The 24,905-nt window shown below is 49.8% G+C and overlaps 1 protein-coding gene across 1 annotated transcript in view; it reads left to right on the top strand.

The window, feature by feature from the left end:
* The first annotated feature begins 11,605 nt into the window (after window positions 1-11,605).
* LOC127053868 (zinc finger protein 560-like) overlaps window positions 11,606-24,905 on the top strand; it is a 129,120-nt gene continuing 115,820 nt past the window's right edge. The window contains exons 1-4 of the mRNA XM_050959225.1: window positions 11,606-11,817; window positions 13,989-14,072; window positions 14,766-14,892; window positions 16,713-16,795. Coding sequence (XP_050815182.1) covers window positions 14,001-14,072; window positions 14,766-14,892; window positions 16,713-16,795 — 282 coding nt within the window. The 5' untranslated portion in view covers window positions 11,606-11,817; window positions 13,989-14,000. The remainder of the gene's footprint in view (window positions 11,818-13,988; window positions 14,073-14,765; window positions 14,893-16,712; window positions 16,796-24,905) is intronic.

The raw sequence follows: 24,905 nt of genomic DNA on the forward strand, positions 1-24,905 counted from the left end.
AGCCAGCCCGCAGCCCTTGCCCTGCCTGAAGCCAGACCCTACCTCCAGCCAACCCACATCCACTGGTGCCCTGCACTTCCCAGGGCAGTAACCCTGCACATCTGCTTCAATGAGGGGGGCAGGGAGCAGCTGGGACCCACACATGTGCACACCCTAGGGTGACCAGACAGCAAGTGTGAAAAATCGGGACGGCGTGGGGGGTAATAGGATCCTAGATAAGAGACCCAAAATTCGGACTGTCCCTATAAAATTGGGACATCTGGTCACCACAGCACACCCCCAGGACTCCTGAGTTCCATTGCTGGGTTTCCTATTGGTTCCTCTGCTGGTTGTTTTCCTTTTCCTGGGGACTTTGGGCAAGTTGCTCCCCACTCTCGGGCTCTGTCCCCAGCAGTCAAATGGGGATTTCATACTTTCCCGCTATTGGAAAGTGCTGGGAGAATCCCCCAGCAAAAACTGCTCTGACAGTGCTAAGCAGCATCTGACCAATCAAGGTCGGAGCTCACTGCCCAGGAGGAGTGCTTGGCTCTGGGGTTTCACTTCAGCCCAGTGTAGAGAGACAGCCCTAACCATGGAGTTTGGCTCAAGAAGACCAAGTCTCCAATTTGTTAAGGGTGTTTTGAATTTCAATCCTGTGCTCCAAAGTGCTTGGTGTCAGTTGTAAACTTTAGGAGCATGCTCTCCACTCCATTTACCAAATAATTCATGAAAATATAGAATAGTACCTGACACCGGACTGATCCCTGCCAGACCCACTAGGTTCATCCTCCCCGTTGGGCAGCTAAACATGGAGAAGGGCTCCTGGAGTCTTGGCTTTCAACCAGCTCTGCACCAACATTACACTGATTGCAGCTGGACTACATTTCCCTCTTTTGCTTCTGAGAATGTCCTGCGGGACTGTGTCAAAAGCCTTAGTAACACCAAGCTAGATCCCATCTATTGTTTACTCACCTCTACCAGGCCCAGAACCCTGCCAAAGAAGGAAAGAGGATTGGTTTGGAATGATTTGTTCTTGACAATTCCACGCTCACTAGTCATAAGAACCAAATCATCCTGTAGGTGCTGCTGACAAACTGAGTGTTTAAGAATGTATTGCAGGATCTCTCCAGCTATGGCAGTCAGGCTAGCTAGTCTGTAAGTCCCAGAGGTCTTTTTGTTCCCCTTTGAAAGATAGGTCCTGTCTTGTTCATGGATGGGAAGATGTTCTTTTTGCAGGGGTCTCAGACGAGAACTGGGGCACAACACCTGGTTTGGTAAGGCCACAAAAACGGAGGCAGGGACCTGTTCTCTGCTGCTGGCAAAGAACCCCAGGTACCTAAAAGATAGAGACTCACATCTTTGAATGGGCTTTAAAAAGGCAGTGGTTAATAAGTTTGGCCCCGACCATTTCTTGTTTCCACAGACTAGACATTTTAGCAAACTTTAGAATTCCTTGGTGCTAAACACTGTGAAACTCCCCTTTCTCCTTCACAGAGGGCTTTAACGCCCCTTATCTCACTTGGGCTCTAAACTGCCCATAGTTCGAGAACTGTTCCTGTTCCGATTGGACAGATGGGAGAAGGGAAGTGACCTACCCAAGGCCTACACAACAAGGTGATGGCAGAGCCAGAAAGAGAAGCAACCAGTTCTGACTCCTGTTCTAACAGATGAAAACACCCCAGAGCCCAGGAATCGAGATGGTGGGAAAATTTCATTCAAACCGTTTCTGTCCGAAAATCCCATTTAGACTAAACCAGTTTGTTTCTCAAAATCATAACAAGTGGGATGAAAGATCTTTGCAAAAATATTTTGTTGCAAAACAAAAGCATCTCCTCTTTGTTAAATTGTCTCCTCGCACACAGAGAGGAGATACTTACATCTCAACCATTAGATAAGATGCTTCAATCTGAGCTAAGTCGTTGCTACTATTTAACAATTTCAAAATAAAAAAATACAAATAAAATAGACTATTTCAGATAATCTATTATGTCATAATCTGCTCTGAGTAAACATGATGGGAAACTTCATATTATGCACTACTTCTAGTGACACTCCCAAATGGATCCGCATCCTTCACCCACCATGAGGTAGGTAAGAGCGGATCATTATTATCCCTACTTTAAAGAGGGAGAAGCTAAGGCTGAGAAAGGAGAATCGACTTGTCTTAGGTCACACAGCCCGTCAGAGGCAGTGTTGGGAATAGGACCGAAGAGCCCTGATTTTCAAACAAACCTTCGGATCTTGAATTTCAGACCTTGAATGACCTGATTACTGTGCTCTCAGAGGAGCTCCAGACCAACAACAGTGACAGTAATTATTCAGCAAGTATTTGAGGAGAACTGCAATGTTAGAGGGAATCATCAACTGCTCAGAGACAATTAATGCAGAGAAGCAGCAAAATTAATCAAAGATAGAACTGGTTCTGACTTATTTACTTGATCTTAAAAGAGAACAACAAGGACCTGAGTCTCCTCCCTGTCAATAACCCCCTGCTCAGCCAATCAGGCTAGAGACTGAGGACGGGAGGCTGAGGGTTCTCACCAGAGAGCCCAAAGGATGGCCCAGGTCACTGGTGGGGATCACTCCCCGAGCACCATTTCAGTCCCACATTTTTGGGTGGACCTTCCATAGTGGGAGCTGCAGAGGACTTCCCTGCAACACACACACACACACCTCTGTCCTGTTGTTGGGAAGGGAACAGGAGAAAGGACAAGAGAAGCAAGAGAAGAAGAGGAGGGAGGGATGGAGGAAGAGGTGAAACAAAAAGGACAAACCCTAATGTCCCCAGCGATTTTAAGGGACAAAATCCCAGGTGCGCAAGAAAATTCTGCCTCTTTAAGCTCATGTTTTCCATGCCTAGAATTCACTTGTCACCAGATAGATCAGACTGAACAGGTTTCAAACCTCCAGGAGGCTCTTACCTTCTAAACAGGGACAGCTGTTTTCTAGTAAAATCATTACAAGGGAAGGAGGAAACTCGAAAGAGGTTCCTCCTGGCGCTCACGTCCATGACCCCAAATAATCTCTCAGTCCTCAAAGAGAGACCTGGAGAAGGAAACGTGCTGAAGCAAAGCCACAGAGGTGTCTGAGGTTTCCCTGGCTCCTCGCCCCTGTCCTGCCTGGCTGATGTCAGCATCTCTTTGTGAGGTCACCACCTCCCCACCACCTTTGACCAATAGTCTGAGGTCCTGCAAAAGGCCTTTGTGATGTCACTGCCACACCCCTCCCTTGCTGGGCTAATGTCCTGCCCCTGGCCAGGTACTTTGGAGGTTTGAGCTACTCCCTGTGGATCACCCCACTCAAGGAGCGTTCGTTCTAGGCAGCAAGCCGGCTAGACAGGAAAACATCAGACGCTGCTCCCAATGCTACACTCAGTTTTTCAGAAATTAGTCGACTTCATGGTCAGAAGAAACCATTAGAGCGTCTAACCTGCATATCACAGGCCTCCTGTATGACATAACAGCTACTTTGGGGGCAAACACATTCCAGAAAGGCATCTAGTCTTCATTAAATGACATCAGGAGATGGTGAATCCACCACTTTCCTTGGTAGCTTGCTCCTGTGGTGAATCATCCTCGCTGTTGACTATTGTGCCTCAGTTGTAATATGAATTTGTCTCTTTTCACTTTCCAGCCATTGGGTCTTGTTATGCCTTTCTCTGCTCCATTCAAGAGCCCGTAAATACCCAATCTTTTCTCTCCATTAAGGCACTTCAACATTTCAATGAAATCACCTTTCAATCTTCTTTTGATAAGCTAAACAGGTTGAGTTCTTTCAATAGCTCACTGGAAGGCATTTTTCTCCAGCCCTCAGAACATTTGGTGGCTCTTTGCTGCCCTAGCTCCAATTTCACAACATCTTTTTCAAATGAGGACACCAGAACTGGAGGCAGTATAAAGGCTCTATAAAGGTAAAATTAAATAGGTTGCAGAGGAGTTTTTTTTAATTTCGGCTTTTGTCTCTCTGCAGTGAGAAAAAACACTCCCCGAATGCCAAAATTTGAGCCAAGAAAAGCGGCAGTGTGAACAGCGCTTCATAGGTGGAGCTGTGCTCCCAGTGATGAAGCTCCTGCCCCTCATTGGAGGTAGATTGGCTTTGTTGACGGGGAAGCTCTCTCCCAGCGATAAGGACGGCCACACAGCGCACCTTACAATGGCATGGTTAGAGTGGCACAGCTGCACTGTGGTAAGGTGCGCGGTGTAGACACAGCCTCAGAGCTGGGGAAAGCCGACAGGCGCTGAGGAGCACAGGGTTCAGACAGAGACATCCGTTAGGAGAGGAACTATTCACAGGGATTCTCTATAGCCTAGTAAGGTGGAGAGGATGGAAGATGATAATGTACAGGTAGGTTCTGATGAGAAACAGTGAAATGAAAGAGTCTGCCTCAATTACATCATGTAATAGCAGACAGCTAAAATGGGACACATTTTAGAAGTGCTTAAATACAAACGCTAAACGTCTAAGTACTAAGACTGGTGAATTTGAGTGCCTGGTATTGAGTGACGATATTGATAGAATAGGCATCACAGAAACCCCAGCACCCCCTCCTGCACCCACATGGGGAGACTGACCTGTGTGCATAGAGCAGCTGGCATTGCTGCCCCCCACTCCTCCCTGGAACGCTGCTCAACTGGGCACCCCTAGGGGCTGTGGGATGTGGGGGCAAGAAGTGAGATCATCCGAGCTCCCTGCATCCAGGTCACTTTCCTCAGCCGGGCTGCATAGCGGGAGGGCAGAGAGCAGCAGCTTCTGATGCTCCCCTCACAGCACAGCCCAAGTGGGAAAAGTGACCAGGACGCATGGAGCACATAGGGTTGCTCCTTACTCCCCTCAAACCTCTATGGACCCATGGAGGAGCATTGGGGCAGGGGAGAGCAGTGAGCACCTTTGCACTGCCACACGGTGCCCTTTGACCCCTGGAGCCCTGGGCGGCTATCGGGGGGCACCACTCCTAAGGCCGGCCAGGCTCCCCAGAACGAGCAGCAGAAAACACAGAGACTGGCCACACACTGAGCAGTGGTAGCCTGGGCGGCTCGTAATGGAGGCTCAGGGGGGAGGGGTGTCATAACATTTTTTCCCAGATTTGGACCTTAGCGTCCAAAATATGGGTGTTAGCATGAAAACCTCCAAGCTTAGTTACCAGCTTGGACCTGGTAAAGTTGCCACCAGCCAGGGATTTATACAGTGCCTGGCTCACTGTGGTCTCCCCAAAACCTTCCCCGGGGGACCCCCAGACTCAGATGCCTTGAGTCTCACAACAAAGGGGAATAAACCATTTCCCTTCCCCCTCCTCCCCTCCAGGTGTTCCCTCCCTGGGTTCCTGGAGAGATATACAGAAGCAAGCTCCGTGAATCTAAACAGAGGGACTTCCCCCTCCCTGTTTCCAGTCCTGGAAATAGAAGTACCAAGATAGCTAATCTCTCTTCCCCCTTACCCAGAGGGTATGCAAAGTCAGGCTAGTAAATCTAACACAACGAGATTTTCCCCCTGACTTCTTCCTCCCACCAATTCCCTGGTGAGCTGCAGACTCAATTCCCTGGAGTCCCCACTAAAGAAAAAGTCCAACAGGTCTTAAAAAGAAAGCTTTATATAAAAAGAAAGAAAAGGACATAAAAATGGTCTCTCTGTATTAAGGTGACAAATACAGGATTATTTGCTTAAAAGAAAAAAATGAATAAACAGCCTTATCCAAAAAGAATACAATTTAAACATTCCAGCAACTACACACATAAAAATACAAAAATAAACAATATAAACTTATTGTCTTATTATCTTTGTACTTACAACTTGGAAACAGAAGATTAGAAAGGCAGGAGATAGAAAAATCACTCTCATAGCCGAGACGCCACAGACACAAGACAAAGAACAAAGAACTCACACACAAACTTCCCTCCACCCAGATTTGAAAAAGTCTTGTTTCCTGATTGGTCCTCTGGTCAGGTGTTTTAGGTTACTGGTGTTACCCCTTTAAAGGTAAAAGAACATTAACCCTTAGCTATCTGTTTATGACAAGGGGGCTCAGCCTCCCCAAACCTTGCACTGCCAAGGGGACAGTGGGGCCCATGATCAGGGGCCCTGGCCAAGTTAGGTCCCCCTGGAAAAGTCTCCCCTATGTCAGCCCCAGGGCTGGAGGAGCTCCCACTCCCTGCTACAGCCCGGGGGCTGCAGCAGGGGCACAGAGCTTCTCTGGTCTCAGGGCCACAGCGGGGCAGGGATAAAGGAGTGATAGGGTGGGGCTGGTGGGGGAAGGGGTGGAACAGAAGTGACAGTGGATGGGGCCATGGGTGGAAAGGGGTAGAGCCACAGACAGAAGGTAGGGGCATGGTTCTGGTGCTGGGGCCCCCACACTTGTTCTCCCTTTCCCAGGGGTTTGGCATCACTAGCCCCGGCTTAGCGAGTAGGGTTCAGTGGTCCCCATAATGTGGGGTGCGACTCCTAGGGGGACACAGAGGAACATTCATGGGGGCACCTCAGGACCTGAGCCAGCCCACATAGAGGGCAGGGAGGGAGCACCACTCTGCCACAGCTCTTCCCCAACCCCACCCTCAGCCTGAGACTCTGGCTCCCAGCCCGGCGTCGACCCCTTTACCCCTGTCCGCACCCCTCTCCCCAGCAAGCAACAGCCCCACTCCTCCCAGCCCCGGTTCTTGACCATGGCTTCCGAGGGGCCACAGCCATGGCTAAGAGGGCACAATGTGAAATGTTTGGGGACCACTGGTTTAGGGTGACATCCTCAATCACTTCTCTGCAGTCCAATAAAAGCTATTCCTCACTCACCTCCCCCTCCATCAGGACGGACTAGGTATGTTCTGCTGCCCTTCACTCATACAGAAAGGAGAATAACATTTCATTCCACTCAATCCTAAAGTGATTTGTAACCCAAGACCATCCCAAACTGGTCATTTTGGGGAAGCGGCCCCATCATGCTGCATAGCTAGGCAGAGTAGGTGTGTCTATGCAAACACGGTCTGTTCCTGAAGTCTTTCCCCAGCTCCTCACTAGGTGAGAGAGGGGAGCTCATTCAGACCCTGCTTACGCTTAGTATTTAAAAACTCCTTAGTGTCCCTATCTTTGCCGGCCTTAGATTTCTCCTCCTGTCTGTTTTTTGACAGCTCAGATGAGGTAGCCGAGTGGTTAAGGTGATGGACTGTTACCCCATTATGCTCTGCCTGCATGGGTTCAAATCCCTTTCTCATCAGAGGCATTTCGTTTTCACCCTCCTTTATAGACAACCATCTCCCCCTTTGGTACAATAACAGATCAAACAATGTTGCTTGTGTTACCCAAAATTGGGTCAGTTAGTAAGTTTAGACAGGACTCATAATGCCCCTCTCCCCCAGAGTTTGGCAGAAAGCAGTGCACTTATTAGCTTGATAGCTAAGCTCAAAAGAAGGGATGGGGAAGGGTGTCATACTCACGCTCCCAGGACAGGCCTGGCAGTGGAGATGTGAGGATCCTTTAAGGTAAGTGTCCCACAGCGCAGCGATGGACGGTGCGATGAAGATCAGTCTCCCTGAGGTGCAATAGAATGTAACACAGTGAACCACTGGCCAGACGGGCCGGGTGAAGGGCATTCACTGGAGGTACAAAGGAGAGTGGGAAAGCCACTTCACAGGCATTCAAAGAGGGAAAGGACACAAGCTCGGGGAGTTTAACAGACCTTTTGAGCATACAGGTTATACAGAGCATACAGATCACTGCTGCTCCTACAAATTGATAAGTTCTCAAGCAGCATGTTTCTTACTTTGCCCATCTGTCAATTTTGATGATTATTGATGGAAATATTTTGCCATTGGGTTGTGTGTTTACACAGAAATTGACATTTACCAACAAATACGCAATTCTTCCAAGCCTGCCTAGTCTGCAGTTGATGGGTTTAGAGGGACACATTCACTCTTCCAGGTCCCCATTCCAGGCCTGTGCTCTCCAGGTTGTCAACTTCCCGCACTGCTGGGATCCTTCTCTCATCTCCAACCAAACCACTGCCCCAACCCCACTTCTGGGGTCCCCTCCCTACACTGTCTAACTCCACTGCTGGCAGGATCCCTTCCTGTTCCTTTCATTTCCTGCCTCCACTCTGGGCAAAAGCTCTGCGCTCTTCCCACACCAGAAGTTGAACCCAGGCCACCTGGGTGAAAACCAGGAATCCTGACCACTAGCCCATATGGGACTATTGTTGCATCTGACGAAGTGGGTATTCACCCACGACAGCTCATGCTCCAATACGTCTGTTAGTCTATAAGGTGCCACCGGATTCTTGGCTGCTATTATTACTACAACTCAGGCCTTGGCTACACTGGAGAGTTACAGTGCAGGTGGTGGCTTTACAGCGCTGTAACTTACTCCCCGTCCACACTGGCAAGGCACATACAGCGCTGTATCTCCCTGGCTACAGTGCTGCATGTGCTCCACCTCGACGAGAGGAATAAAGAGAACAGAGCTGGTGATGCAGCGCTGGGGTGCCAGTGTAAACAGTGATTAATCTCACTACGCTGTCACTGACCTCCGGAACCTTCCCATAATGCTATTAAGTAGAGATAAAGCTCTTTGTTTTGGTGTGAGCTCAAGGCTCCCAGAGCTGCTTATCTAAAAACCAAACACAGTTACTGTTTGCAGTGAATGAGCAGAGGCAGGGGGATCCCTTTGGAACACCCACAGCTGCTGTTTGCTCGAGGAGAGAAGCAGCCGGGTGGGCATGGGGGCGGGGGTCTGTTTTGGATCAGCGGCTTATCTGGTCTGTGAGGAAAAAAACAAAGGCGGCTATTTGCATTTAGTGAATGAGAGAGGGGTGGGGGAGGAGGCTTGACCTTGCCAGGCAGGGAGCTGACACAGTGTCAGCTCCAAAAATCCACTCGCTCTGTCTCCCCCACGCTCCGTGTCACACTCTACTTCACCCCACCCTCCTCTTTTGAAAAGCACATTGCAGCCACTTGAATGCTGGGATAGCTGCCCATAATACACCACTCCCAACAGCGCTGCAAATGTGGCCATGACAGAGTGCTGGTAGCTGTCAGTGTGTCCACACTGCAGCGCTTTCCCTAAACAGCTGTAGGAAGACAGCTTTAACTCCCAGCGCTGTACAGCTGCAAGTGTAGGCAAATCCTCTCTAAGCCGACCCCTTATGAGAACAGCAGGGACTAGCATGACTAGATGTCCCGATTTTTGGGTCTTTTTCTTATATCGGTGCCTATTAACCCCACCCCCATCCCAATTTTTCACATTTGCTGTCGGATCACCCTAGCAGGGGTTGCACACAGGGCTGCATTAACCTTCAGGTGCTGAGGTTTCCCTCTCTCCATTCCCACAGCCTGTGATCAGGAAACAGACATCAGGGCTCCCAGGTGCTGCACAGACCATGACTGAGATCAGACCCCATATTATGCAAGGTGCTGTACAAACCCTGGCCAACACTGAGACACCCAGGAGGTTCCCCTCAATTTCCCTGAGCCTCTGCTGCCCAACTTCTTCTGAATCCCTCTGGCTCACCCCCCCCCCACAAAAAACCCACCTTTCCAAACAGTCCTTCTTTCCTTGCCCCCTGATTCTGGGATTCACACCCTGGGACCATCTCCTCTCTTTGTCTCTCCCCCTCCAGGTGAAGCAGAGATGGAGGCAACTTCAGCCACTAGAGTCAGCCTCAGCGAGCACTCCCGCGGCCCCGGGGAAGGGGGGGGGTGTTTGCAGACACAGGAAGGGAGCAGGGGGTGCTGGGAAGACGGTGGCAGGAGAACAAAGCTCAGAGACCCAACATGGGGAAATTCCAGGGGGCGAGGCTCTGGCTCAGCTCGGGGACGGATCAGCTCCTGGGGGCGGGGCTCCAGCACAGAGCGGGGGCGGAGCAGCTCCTGGGGGCGGGGCTCTGGCACAGCCCATGGGCGGGGCAGCTCCTGGGGGCGGGGCTCTGGCACAGCCCAGAGGCGGGGCAGGTCCTGGGGGCGGGGCTCTGGCTCAGCTCAGGGGGGGGCAGCTCCTGGGGGCGGGGCTCTGGCATATTGTGACGGCGGGGACGGGCTGAGCAGCTGCTCCCTGGTTCTCCATTTGCTGCCAGCAGCGCTGGAGCTGCCCGAGCTGGAGCGGAGCCGCTGTTCTCAGCTGCAGCCAGGATCTGCCCCCGGCCCCGCTGGGGTCCAGGTGGGGACAAAGACTGGGGCCTGGGGGTTCCCCTTGGTGTGGCTGGCAGGGGCGGGAGGGGAGAAGCCGGAGCTGCAGGCGGGGGAAGGGCGGTGGGACATTGTGACCCGGAGCCCCCGGGGAATGAGAGGCGCTGGGGGGCGGGAAAGTGACTCTGCCCCAGGGAGCCTTGGAGAAGCCTTCGAGCCGCCTCGGCCCCAGTGGAGCTGCAGGAGGATCCGCCCCGCTGGGATGGGGGGGCCGGGGCCCGGCCGTCGTGTGGGGGGGAGGGGCGGACCCCGGGCCCGGCGGGGCGGGGGCAGTGTATTAAATCGGTCCCCATAGCAATGTGCTACTCCCGGGCACTGCGCATGCCCAGTAACAGCCGCTGAAGCCGCTGCCCTTCCTCCTGCCCGGACCAGCCATAACGTTCCGCCGGGAGCTGGGGGCGGGGCTGGAGCGGGGTGGGGGAGTAACAGGGAGGGTGGGGGGTGCGGGCGCAGAGCAGGAAATTGATGGGCGGGGGGGTCAGGCAGCTGGAGGCAGGGTTTGTGGGGGGCTAAAGGGCACAATCCGGGCTGGGGGGAGGAGCAGGAGTTGAGCTCAGGGGGAGGCGCTGGCAGAGCCCCCCCCTTTGGTGTGAGGGCGGAGGTGTCGGGGGGGGGAGGAGAAGCCGGAGTTGCGGGGGGGGAGGTCACTCTGGTGGGGAGGGGTAGATCTGTCTCTGTGCAGCCAGGACATTCCCGGGGTGAGAGGGAGGTGAGTTAACTGAATCCTGTCCCTGTTTTTGCCACTTCCTCCCACACACACATTCTCTCAAGATTTCCCCTTTTCTCTCTCATTATCACACGTGGCTATAAAATCCAGGGAGATTCTCCTCCCCCACCCCAATGATCAGCTCTTTAATTGCCTCTGATTTTCCCTTTTCTCTCCATACTTCTCAAATGTCAATTTAAAATCTCTCCGATGTGGGGTGGATTTTCCCACCCATTTTATCTGCAGCGATTTGTCCTTGTTTGGGTGGGAAATTGTTGCCCTGGGTCATTCCCCAGAACATGGCTCCCACTGGAGTGGGATGGGATGAGGTTCCCGTTCTTTGCCAGGGCAGGGAAGGGAAGGGAGGAGCACATCCCCCATGGAGACTGCCCAAACCCCATTTCCCAATCCCCCTGCGGCCCCCTTCCATTGTCCAGGGAGCCTTCCAGCTCCCCCCCCCGCCCTTAAATCAGCTCCTCAAAGGGCTCTGAGCTGCTCACGTGAATGGTTGCCCCGTGGCCGGGGGGGACCATCACATTCTGTTTATGTATTGGACAGTCATATAAAATCCAGTCCAACAGTCCCCCTTTTCCACTAGTTATTTAATAGCAACATCAAATCCCCTCCGATCTTGGTGGTTTTCTCTCATGTTATCAAATGTCGTTTGTGACAGGGTTCTCTCTGCGTGTCTCAAAGATTGATGTAAAATACCCCAAACATTTGCCCCACTTCTCTCTAGTTGTTTTATTTCTAATTGAATATGATGGGTTGTTTCCCAATGTGCTAAGATGCAGCCGCCTCTGGGGTGGATCCATGGTGGCCATTATTTGCTAGTGACAGCCCGTGGACCTTTCTTGCCCTCCAGGCCTTCCATTCTCCTGTTAAAGAAGCACTCCCCAGGCTCCCTCTGTCTGTGTGACTGGCCAGCAGGAGGTGGTGGTAACTTTCTAGCCACTTCTCACACTCTGTGAGGTAACACTTGCAGGGGCAGGGACGGTGTCTGTGTGGGGACATTGCAGCTGAAGGGGCATTGTGGTAGGGGGAGGCCTCTGGGTGGCTGGGCAGGGGGTACCCTAGTCAGGTTGGTGGGTTGTGGAGGTTTGGGGTTTTCGGGGGTGGTGGTTCTGATGTGCCCATCCCTGAGGCTATGGGTCCTGGAGGTGGGTATCGCTGGGGGCCTGGTGGCTGCAGAACAGTGGGGGTGGGTGTCTCTTGGGGAGGCGGGACATAGGGTTAGAGGGAGCCTGGTTCTGTGCCAGGGGCTCTGTCTGTGCTTCCCCTGCTGGTTCCTGGTTTTGTTGCCATGCCCAGTGCACACAGCTGGGGGAGGGGTTCCCTGGCACTAGGTGAGGGCATGCCAGGGAAGCAGAGTGATGGGTCGCACTGTAAAGCATCAGGGGGTCACACTGGGCAAAGGAGGGGGTCCCAGGCAAATGTCAGGGTAGATCGTTCTGGAGGGTGGGGAAGTTCCTAGGCAGGCAGTGAGGGACTGCGTTCCCAGTGGGGGGGGGGGGACCCTTGAGGGGGTCCCTGGCTGCTGGGGGCTCTTGGTGGGGGGAACCCTTTGGGATTCCCAACCTGGCAATCATGGTGTGGTGGGGGTTCTCTGGCCAGTGGGGCTTTGAGGGGTATCTGGGGTCCCTGGCCAGGGACTCTGGGGGCTGCGTTCCAGGGAATATCTGATGGGATCCTGGCTGGGGGGTGTCTGGGGCCCCTGGCTGGGGGGTCTGGGCTCTGGGTACTAGGAGGTGTCTGGGGGCTGCTGATAACCATGATCCTTCTCTCTGGTCAACTTGTACCAGAGTCCTGTCTCCTAGTCACCAGGTCACCAAGTCCATTCCCCAGTCACGTGCCCTGTCACTGTGATAACTTTCTGTCCACTTAGCAAACACTGTTAGTGTGAAATCACAGAATTTACTTTTCTCCTCTTTTGAAAACTGCAGGAACTTTCGGTTCCGTTTGGAAAATTTTTGCCCCCAGTCCTTGTCCTAGATCTGCGGGGGTGAGGGAGGTGGGAAGGGAGTCAGCACTGCCACACGATGGTCTTTTCCACAGCGTTCTGGACTCATTCTTTCTGAAATCTGGTGTCATTGAGACTGTTGTTAATCCAGAGTCACTGTATGGAAAGACAAGGAGTGATTCCAGATGGACAGTGGGTCAAATGAGATCAGCCATTCTCCCTGTGAGGAGGGGCTCCCATTAGCTGCTCTCCCCAGAGAGCTAAAGGAGGGAAGCTGCTCAAACACTCTGTCCCTCTCTGCTCAGGATATTGGGGTTCAGCTTCCTGGGTCAGATGCTGCAGCCTCCATTGTGATCTGGGAGACCAGGCTTGGCAGCTGCTGCTCCCCCAGTGGGGCTCTGTGCTGGGAAGTGACCTTGATTAAAGCTTCTTCTCTGCCCGGCCCAGGGGATGACTTTCTGCAGCTGGTCCTAGCCCCCTAGGGCAGTCCTGGGCCCTGTTACTACTAAATTCTGAGCCAGAGTCTCCAGGTAACTGAAAGACCTCAGGGAATGTCCTAGGGTCTGGCAAGAAAGTGACTCTGCACAAACAACACCACCTCATTTCTCCTCCCATTAGCGGTTGCCAGGAGGAAATCCAGCCATGGGAGAGCAAAGCCCCCAGGAATGGGACTGTCTCAGCCAGAGGGGCAGGGAGAGAGGACAGGGGAAGGAGAGACTGAAAGGGGCAGTGGGAGAAATGAATGTGGGGGAGAGATTTCCAGCTCTCTAGTCCACCCAGACACATGTATTGCTGCATCCTGGGGCAGAACCACTTTCCAGTGAACAAAACAAGGATCAGACAGAGCAAAAGCCAGTTCCTCACTCCATATTCCCCCTGCTGGGGTGTGGCTGCCGTGGGGTCAGTGTCTGAGGGAATCCCCCACAGTGACTCCTTTGGTTCTGCTCTTTTCTAGCCTTGTGTTCAGAGAAGGGGTGAGGGGAGAGAGAAGGGAGGTTAAAAATGTGTCTGTGGACTTAGCTTGGCAGGAGGGGCCAGGTCTAAATTGTAATAAACAGATTGAGCATTTCCCAGCATGACAGAATCTAGGGTGTCTGTCTGCAGGGAAAGGGCCTGGGGGAATTGTGATGTGAAATTAACTAAAACCGGTTCTGAAACGCCCACAACTGCCCTTCTCCCCCAGACAGGCTGCAGAATGTTTTGCTCCAGCTCATCCCAGCCTGGCGTGGGACAGGGAAGAGAAATGGCTGCAGTGGAGTCAGTCCAGGTAGAGATTATCGGGGGGTTGCTGGTGGGTTCCTGCTGGAGGAAAGGGAGAGCAAATACACCAGAGGTGGGAAGGTTTGCAGAGTCTGGTTTGGAGGTTGGAGCGGGGCAGGAAATTCACAGTGTGGGGAAAGGAGGAGGCCAGGGTGTGGCAGATCTGCTGGGAGTTATTTACTAAGTGGCCTAGATTCTAGGAACAGACCCAGGAGATTTGGAGGTGGAAATACCCTAATTTGTGAAGAGAGAAAATAAACCACCTACATGGAGCTAGTCAAACTGACCAGACTCCTAGTGCTGGAGCCTGACCTCACTAACCAGCAGCTGCTGTGAGATATAAAGGGGACACCCATGAGTCAGGCTTATTGCAGCTGCCTCTCCCTTCATATCCCGCTCCTCACAATGAGGAGGGTGTTGGGCATCCTACCAGCGAGCTCTCCCTGGACCCTGCTAGGGGCTCCATCTCCTGTATCAGTCAGTGGCTAGTAGGGGGGTGATGGATATGCTGGGAGAGATAAGGGGCTCTCTCTTCATCCCCTCACCCTGGCATTTGCTGAATACTCTGAGCCAGGTCGAGGTGGGACATTCCTGACTATGATCCACCCAGAGCTTCCATTTGATTCACTCTTCTCTGCCACAAATAGTGGGGCTGGGAGTGGGGCAGCAAGTCCTTAGTGTTGGACTCTTACTCTTTCAGGGGCCGGTGACCTTCAAGGAGATGGCTATGTATTTCACCAGGGAAGAGTGGGCTCTGCTGGACCCCACTCAGACAGCCCTCTACTGGGATGTCATGCAGGAGAACTATGAGACTGTGACCTCGCTGGGTAAGGGTTCCTGTCCCTTCTGTTCTTGGAAGGGGAAATGAAGAGTGAAGGTTCACACCACCCCCACAATGCCATCTGTACCCTGTCCTGTTTCAGCATCACCCCAATAGGCCAGTGACACACATAATACCAGAGACCCTCCTCTGCTGCAGAACACTTTGGGAACAGAGCACAGGAGCCGTATTGCACAGTGTCAAATATCCTGTTTGCTCAAGTGAAAATGGGGGTTAGGTCTGGCATAACTGTCCCATACCCCTAATCATTTTTGTTGCCCTTTTCTGAACCTTTTCCAATTCCAATATATCTATTTTTGAGATGGGGTGACATGTGCATGCAGTATTCAAGATGTGGGTGTATCATGGATTTATTTGCTGTTTTTACAAATATGATCTATGAGATATTCTGTCATATCTATCCCTTTCTTAATTATTTCCTACATTGTTCACTTTTTTTCAATGCTGCTGCACATTGAGTGGATGTTTTCAGAGAACTATTCACAGTGACTCCAAGATCCATCTCTTGAGTGGAAACAACTAATTTAGACCCCATCATTTTGTATGTATAGTTGGGATTGTGTTTTCCAATGGGCTGCACTATGTGCTATCTTGTCATCTAGTACTGCTGAGATCCTGGATTCAGTAATATCCCTGCCCTTCCTGTTCCCTTTCTCCACCGAACCCCGCCAGCCCATGCTTCCTGTTCCCAGCTTCCCCAGGATTCTCGCACTGTCTCTGAACCTCTCTGTCAGCAAGAGGCAGTGCCAGAGACACTTGCCCTCTGTCTGGAATCTTCGATTTCTGGGACATGGATTTACTTTCTCTGTGTTGTAAGAGGCTCTGTCATAATGATTGTCTGTGACGTTACCCAGAGTACAATCTGGACTGTTAAATAGCTGTCCCCTCAGTCCTCCAGCATGGGGTGCCTTTTCCACTGTTTTCCCGCGAGAACAGCCCCTCTTGGCCAATTAACACACAGTCTCCAGCATGTAACTCACTCCCAGCTACACAGTATTGAGTGCTGCTAGACAGCCACTCATGAATTACACCTCAGGAGAAAACCAGCAAATTCTCAAGTGCCCAACTTTCCCCCAGAAATGTGCATCTTGCACTGTCCAGCACGCTACTGAACGACCCAAGCTCATATGAAGTCTGTCATTTCATCAGCGGAAAATGACATGCACCAGCTTGTTATCCCAAACAGAGTTTCCAACACACTGCAATCCACACATACTGGTTAGATGAACAATAAACCAAGATTGTTAACTACCAAAAACTAAAACTAGGCCCAGTCCATGAAAGGGGCACTCCCAGGAGAGACTGTATAAAGGCTGGAACATGAAACACCTTTGTAAACCTGAGACAGCTGCCTTGGGGACAATGACAGGGAGAATCCCCCAAAGTGACTCCTTTGTTTCTGCTCTTCTCTGGCCTCCGATTGTTCCTTCCAACGTGGAGTACTTTGCACTTGTCTCTACTGAATTTGATCCTATTTACTTCAGATCATTTCTCCCGTTTGTCCAGATCATTTTGAATTTTAATCCAATCCTCCAAAGCACTTAGAACCCCTCCCAGCTTGGTGTTGTCTGCAAACTTGATACGTGTAAGAGAGAGACTGTTACTGGGATGGTTTCCCCATGTGTCAGAGGGTTACACCCTGGTGGGAGGGGGCTAGGCCTGTACTGGAATAAGGTCACTCTGTGCTTCACAGTGTGCTAGAACCTAGAATGTGCATTAGCAGGGGAAAAGCTGGGGGGAATCGGCTTGTGGAATGGACAAAAGCCTAGTCTGAATTCTCACACCTTGCCCTTTTCACCCCGGCAGGCCAGAGAATAACATCCATGTTTCGCTGCAGATCATCTCGTCCTCCCAGGGGCAAGGAAATGGCTGCAATGGAGCTGGCTCAGGTAAGAGATTATCATGGTGGCGGGCTCTGCTTGGAGGTTGAGGAGCAGTAAATGCATAAGAGGGTGGGAACTGCTAGAGGTGGTGGGAAGCAGGAAATATCTCGGGTGGAGAAAGGGAGGGGACAGCATGTGACAAACCTGCTGAGACTTGTGTAGTGTAGGGCGTGATGGGTTGTCACCCCCAGGAGGCAGTTTGTGGAGCTTTCTGGGAACTGCTGTGTCCTCTAACCCTCACGCTGGGCTGGCCCTTCTCACACTGCTTTGCTGGAGATTTCGCCAGCTTCTCCAGGGCCTGTTATCACCCAACACAACAGCAGGTGGCCTCATGCAGCCAACTAAGCTACCTGAGTGCGTTACCTAAGCCACTCAAGGACAGATAGAAGACAAGAGCCAATTTCCCACTCCCCAACCTTGCACACTTGCTGTAGTATATATCCAGAATGATACCATCTTATAGTGCACAGGGATCTCTATAATGCAAGCTCATTAATGTAGTTCCCCTTCCCCTCGATATGGGACAGATGTGCACAACAAGCTGAGATTTTCCCCAGACACTTCACTCAAAATACGCTGGTTAAGAGAAAGCATCAAACAAGTTTATTAACTGCAGAAAGATAGATTAAGTGATTATAAGTGAAAACAAACAGATCAAAGCAGATTATTTAGCAAATAACCAAAACTCAGACTAAGCCTAAGATACTAGATGGATAGAATTTGAATTAGCAATTTCTCACCCTGACTGATGGTACAAGCAGTCCCCCAAGTTTCCATACACAAGCTAGAAATCTCTTGATCCTGGGAGCAGCACTTCCCCCACATCTGTTTTTGTTTCTCAGGTGTTTCCAGAAGTTCTCTTTTGTGGAGAATGAGGCCAAGAGATGATGTCACACCCCACCTTATCTAGCTTTTCCATATGGTGGGAACCTTTTGTTCCAAACTCAGTTCCTAGTCCAGTTTGTGGAAAAATACAGGTACTAAAATGGAGTTTAGTGTCATGTGGTCTGGTCACAGGCCCTGCTGAGTCATAGTAGCCATGACTCCTAGGCTGGCTGAAACATTCACAGGAAGGCTAAGCTCTTCCACAGTCCATTGTCTTTGTTGAGCCATCAGCACTGTCTGGATTCTTCATTGTTGTACCTGAAAGACTCATTGTGGGTGTTATCCAGAGTAAGCACATTTGAAATACAGATACAGAGTCAATATCCATAACTTCAGATACGAACATGATATGTGCACACAAATAGGATAATCATATTCAGCAAATCAGAACTTTTCCAGTGACACCACACATGATGCATCTTCTACAAAATAGATCATAATTATGTCCTAATCATATTGTAATCATACCACTATGATGAAGATGGGGGTGTAGTGTCAGATAGGTCCTAATTTCAAGGCACAGGAGTTGGGAATGGAACTTCCCCTCTTTGTGGAACAGGAAATAACCCTCCAGCCAGGGCTGGGACAACTTCCCAGACTCTCAGTGATGGAGCCTGAATCTACTGACATTTCATTAATTACCACCAACCCCAATCTTTGTGGCAACTGTAAACTTTATCAGTGATGATTTTGTACTCTCTTCTAAGTCATGGATAAGAATGTTAAATAGCACAGGGCCAAGAACCAATCCCTGCAGGAACCTGCTAGAAAGAAATCCACTCGTTCATGGTTCCCCATTTACTATCAGAGTTTTTAATCTATTTAATGTATGCCGTGTTTATTTTGTATCATTCTAGTTTTTTTTAGTAAAAATATTGTGCTAATCAAGTCATGTCCCTTAAGGAACTTTAGGTATATTACACCAATACTATTAGCTGCAACCAAACTTTTGATCTCATCCAATAAGGATATCCCGTTAGTTTGATAGGCTCTATTTTCTCTAAACCTTTGTTAATGGGCACTACAATTCTGACCTTCTAACTTCTATTCTTTATGATTGACTTCCCCTTTCTTCCATATATTTTATTTGGAGAGTGCTGGGATTCCTACCAGGGAGCCACTATCAGGGTCCAGAGACAGCCCCATCTCCTATATTAAGCTCTGGCTAGTAGCTATGTGATAAATGTGAAGACCCTGCTTCTGTCTGTCAGATGGGAGACACAAAGGTTCTCTCTTTCTACCCTCTGATGCCTCCTGGCTGCTGTAAGCAAGGTGGGATGGGACTCTGTTAACATGTGCCTCCTGGAGCTTCCATTTCCCTGGTGCTGCTGTTCCGTGAATAGTGGGGTTGTGAGTGGGTCAGCAGGTACTGAGTATTGGACTCCTGCTCTTTCAGGGGCTGGTGACCTTTGAGGAGGTGGCTGTGTATTTCTCCAGGGAAGAGGGGACTCTGCTGGACCCCACTCAGAGAGCCCTCTACAGAGATGTCATGCAGAGGAACTATGAGACGATGGTCTTGCTGGGTAAGGATTCCTGTCCCTTCTGTTCTTGGAAGGGGAAATGAAGAGTGAAGGTTCATGCCACCCCCACAATGCCATCTGTACCCTGTCCTGTTTCAGCATCACCCCAATAGGCCAGTAACATACATACTACCAGAGACCCTCCTCTGCTGCAGAACACTTTGGGAACAGAGCACAGGAGCAGCATCACACAATGTCAAATATCTCCTCTTTACTCAAGTAAAACTGGGGTTAGGTCCAGCATAATGAACAGAAGCTTCCTACCCCCAGCCTTCTCTCAAACCCTGAGCCTTCTCTACCCAAACCAGAATGTGCTTGCGGTGTAACAAGCAGGCGGCTGGAGTCAGAGCTGCCAGTCCAGGGTTACTTATCATACAGACACTCAGTGCGTCCTTGAACGCTGGCTGGGAGTATCCAGACAGGAGAGCTCCAGCAGCAGAACACTGAATCTCACTCAGGATTACAGATGACACAACTCCTCGCTGATCTCGATTGCACCCCAGCATGTGAAAATGGCCTAGGTTGCTAGTGACATTTCTTGAGACATGGAGAGTCTTGCTCCCATATCACCAGGTGTAATAAAAAGAACAGGAAAGGCCAAATATGGAAAACTGATTGTTCAGCTTGCTTTTGACCTGCATCATATTTTGCAATATATTCCAAATAAGGAAATTAACGTGCAACGTATGTGTCATTGTTTGTGGTTTTAAGCTGTAAAAGGCTTCTGTGATTTTTAGTTCGGGAACAGTATTCCAATAGCTGTCGTCCCCTGCGTGCTTGTAACCAAGAAAAGAGCCTCAGGCTGAGCTGATTCAAATATTAATCCTGTGGTCGTTTTCCACAACAGCCTCAATAGGTCCTTGTGATGGAATGTAAGGCTACATCTAGACTACCCACCGTATTGGCGGGTTAAAATCGATTGCTCGGGGATCGATATATGGCGTCTCATCTAGACGCCATATATCGATCCCCGAGCGCGCTTATATCGATTCCGGAACAACACCAACCCCAACGGAGTTGCTGATTTGACAGGGGGAACCGCGGACATCGATCCCGCGCGGTGAGGATGGGTGAGTAATCCGATCTTAGATATTCGACTTCAGTTACGTTATTCACGTAGCTGAATTTGCGTATCTAAGATCGATTTCCCCCCGTAGTGTAGACCAGCCCTTAATGTCTTCACACCTTCCCCCTGCAGGAGAATGGCTGTTTGACCAGCTGTTTGCCTTGCTGTCTCTGAGGAACTGGTCTGTGGGTGTTCCCCAGAACTGAAACTTTTTCAGTAATATCATACTGTAAAATCTCACAATTTTTACATACAGTGTTACTACACATTTTAACAGGAGGATAATATTCAGTAGGTTATGCGTTTTCTAATGATACCTCACAAGCCATACTGGGTACAAAACTGATCATAATTTTCTAGAAGAGTGAACACAGGGGTACAGATTGACACAGTGTCTGTGTGTGTGTTCCCAGCAGATATGTGGGTATTTCAATCCCTCCTAAGCACAATGTTTGGCATCTTCAAGGACCTGGGGAACTGGTCCTGGGAATTCACTAGTTTAGCAAGTGTGAGACTGCATGAAATTGTGAGACACTTTGGTATTAATAATAAAATAATATAATCTGATAAAATTGCAATGAATCATGCTAGGTATGCCATGTAAAGTGTCAGTGAAAATGTTATAATTTGCCAAGTATGATAATTTTGTTTCTAGGTTTCTATCACCTTTGTATTGTGAGTTACAGATATGTAAGGTATATCTGTATTTCCAGACTTGTGCAGTTTTTCTGGGTGACACCCCCAGACATATTGGCATCAACATTGCCTAGCATGTTTGATGGCCCATTGAGGGTCATCAGCTGTACAATGAACCTATGGACCAAGGGGATACACCTATTGAGTCAGCAAGACATGCCGGGGTTTGCCTGTGTAATGAAACCTCCAAAGCTTTTCCATGCCATGTGCTGTGAAGCTTGTGTTTGGGACACAGGAAGTACAAGCCACATGGCAAAAGGAATATAAAGCGCAGCTGCATCATCTCCATCTTGTCTTCAATCCCCCTTCCTACCTCTGGAGCAACTTCTCTACAAACTGAACCCTGGAACAAAGGACTGAATGACCCATCCAAGCTGTGGATGCGTTCCAGACAGATTTTCAAGCCAGCAACTCACCAATACTGCTAAGAACCTGATATATCCATTTTGGAATGTATCTGACTGCTTTTCCATTTAAATTCTTTCTGTCTTTTTTTCTTTTAAACCTTTAGTTTAGATGCTAAAGAATTGTCTGGAAGGATGGAATTTAACTTCATTCTTTCATTTGTTCTTTCTTCTAAACATTTAGTTTAACTGCTAAAGGATTGGCTGGCAGCATGGTATTTTGGATGAGATCCAAACCTGGGTAATGTGGCTAACCTTCTGCCCACCCACTTCCTGGATCCAATTAGGATCACTCCCCTGCTGCCCTCTGGCCATGCTGTATCACAGTGAGCAGAGTTTTTAAATAACCTCTCACTGTACGGGACCTAGTTGCTGATTAGGAGTCAGAGAACTGTCATGCAATAAAGGGGGCCATGTGAATTCTTTTTTCAGAGTCTCGTTAACCAGTGTGTGGGATCAGAAGCACAGTTTGTGACTGGTCAGTGAGTTTAACTTCAGTGTTAACCACCAGTTTGGGGAGCATCTGCTCTCCCTTTTTCAGCCTGCTCTGACCTTGGCATTTTCAGTGAGGACTGCCCCAGGCAGACTAGGTCACACTAAGCACTGAAGATAAATTAATAGAATGTTTCTGATGATCAAGTTGTATGAAATCAACTGAACTCCTTTGTTTTCTTTCATCTGAGCGGATTTTCTGGTTTTCCAACGTGATATGATCTCCCAGCTGGAACAAGGGGAAGAGCCATGGGTCCCAGAGCTCCAGGGTTCAGAGGAAAGAGAGATCCTGAGATCTCCCCGCACAGATGAGGAAACATTAAACCAACTCAGAATCTGTAAGTGCCTGAAGGAAACATCTAGGATGCCATACAAAGCTCTTGGGAAGTCTCTCAGTTCATTATTGTCCGTAGCAGGGGTCGCATCCGCAGGGTAAATATAGCTCAAGGCTTCCTATAGATGCTAGCAGACACCGGGCAGTAGCTTTCTCCCTTCCCCCTGTGAAGTTGGATGGGATGTGAAGGCTGAATTGATCCTCTCCTCTCTCCTGTTGGGGGGAGCTGAGTTCCTGATTTTTATTTGACCTCTCTCCAGCACTTGTTTTGGTTTGGCCTTCCCCTTTCCATCCCTGTTTGAGGTTTCTGTCTCTATCACAGCAGGTGATGCAATGACGTGTGAGGTTCAGCACAGACCAGAAAAAGAGCAGGGAAACCAGCCAGGGGAGAAAATGGATAAATTTATTTCCTGTCAGGGAACTCAGAAGGGCCTTAAGGAAACCAGAATACAGCAGGAAATCTGCAGGGAAAAGCAAAAAAAATACATGTGCTGAGTGTGGGAAAAATTTCACTTACAGATCAGGCCTTTCTCAACATCAGAGAATCCACACAGGGGAGAGGCCCTGTGAATGCAATGAGTGCGGGAAAACTTTCAGTCGCAGCTCACACCTTATTGGGCATCAGAGAATCCACACAGGGGAGAGATCCTATGAATTCACTGAGTGCGGGAAAACCTTCAATCACAGCTCTCACCTTATTCAGCATCAGAGAATCCACATGAGCAAGAAGCCCCACGAATGCCGTCAGCAGGCCTGCACAACTCGTAAAGCGGTGATGTAGAGAAATCTCTGTATTAACTATCTCTATAAATCTTTATAACGTTGCATTGTGTTATTTTGTATTAAGTATCTTTCTGTATTAAGTATCTTTATGACATTGCATCCAGCATGATGTTATTTTGTAATTCATATGACTTGGCATTGTGCCTCTCTATTTTCATACAACTTTGTATTAGATCCCTATATAGAAAATTGGTAGAAAACTTTGTATCAAATGTTATAGCCCCTAAGGATAGTATAGTTAAAGTAAAAGAAAACACGTGCCTTTTTGCTAGAAGTAGAATAAGATCTTCCCCCGCACTCTGTAATCAATTGCTCTATTGACTGAATGAGATGTGAATGAGTGAGGCTTGGAAGTCACCCACCTCCAGACAGCTACAACAGTTGAAGAGGGAATGGGAGCCAGAGCAAAGGACAATACAACTTGTCAAGTGGGCCCAATAAAGAAGAGCAGACATATTGATGGCCTCAGGGATTAGAAGCAGCACCTTCTTTAGAAAACACCCTCTTTGAGCGGCATTGGGACAACACCCAGAGAAAAGCAGCACAAAGACCAATGGACGCAGACCCAGATTTTGAATCTGGTCTAGATTTGCATAAGAGGGAAGCTGCTATAAATGCGAGGTGTCTTGCAGAAGGACCCCAGATCTCGTCTTGTCACCATCGGACCATCGATTTGGATGGGTAGAAGCCCGGCTCCACCCCTCCCCCATCTAACTCACCTGGCCAGTGCAGTTAAGGGGAGCAACTAGTTGGTAACAACAGCAAGGCGGAGTGTGCTTATGTCTGTGTGTGTGCGTGAATGCATGACTGTGATATATATCTCATGTGCATATCATAGAGTATTAATTGATACCTGTATTACTAATAAATGTGGCATTTTGCCTTAATCCCCCTGAAAAGTTCCTGTACAGTACTTTGAGTACAACAGCGAGGGCCACAATACTCCAAAGAAAACAGCTGAGGACCGAAACCCCCTGGCCCTGCGGAAACACCCCCCACTCAGGACCTCCCAGCCTGGCGGAAACACCCCGCCCAGCCCTGCAGAAACAAACCCTCCTTCCCCAGCGCCGCCCCACCAAAACAGCTGTGGGTCAAAAAGGAAGGTTGGTGGTGGGGAGGTGTTACTTGATGTTAAATCAACCAGGGACTCCCAGCCAAAGAGGTGGCTGGGAGCCCTGAGGGTCAAATTAAAGGGCCTGGGGCTCTGACGACTGGGGGAACCCAGAGCTTTTCAGGGCTGGGGCAGGGATTTAAAGGTCCCAGAGCTCCTGCTGCTGAGAGGAGCCTGAGCCCTTGAAATCCCAGCCTCACTCCATCCCCTGGAGCTGCCGCCGGGATTCAAAGGGCTCTGTGCTGCCTGCAGCCACAGGGATCCCTGAGCCCTTTAAACCTCAGCTGCGGCCGGGAATCGCTGCGAGCAGCCCAGAGCCCTTTGAATCCCGGCCGTGGCTGGCAGGCCGGCTTTAGGAAGTGCGGGGCCCAATTTGAACATTTTTGGCGGGGCCCCGCAGGGATGATTGGGGAAAAAAAAGCCTTTCAGTTCTTAACAACCGGTTCCCTATAAAAAGTTCTGCCACAGTATGTATTTTTTGTACCAGTAGGGTTACCATACGTCCGTATTTTCCTCCCGGATGGCGATTTAAGAACCAAAAAGCCTGACATGTCCGGGAAAGTACAGATGTATGTTAACCCTACCTAAAAGTTCTTTTTTAAAAAGATGGGTCTGAACTAGAAATGAGCTCTGCCACTCCCTTAGGGTGTGCTAGGGTGCACATGTGTGGGTCCCAGCTGCTCCCTGCCCATCTCATTGAAGCAGATGTGCAGGGTTACTTCCTTCGGAACTGCAGGGCACCAGTGAACATGGGGCTGGCTGGAGGTGTGGGAGGGGGAGGATGCGAGAGGTAGGATCTGGCTGCAGGCTGGGCAAGGGGTGTGG

Source organism: Gopherus flavomarginatus, chromosome 6, assembly GCF_025201925.1.
Source record: "Gopherus flavomarginatus isolate rGopFla2 chromosome 6, rGopFla2.mat.asm, whole genome shotgun sequence".
Taxonomy (NCBI): Eukaryota; Metazoa; Chordata; order Testudines; family Testudinidae; genus Gopherus; species Gopherus flavomarginatus.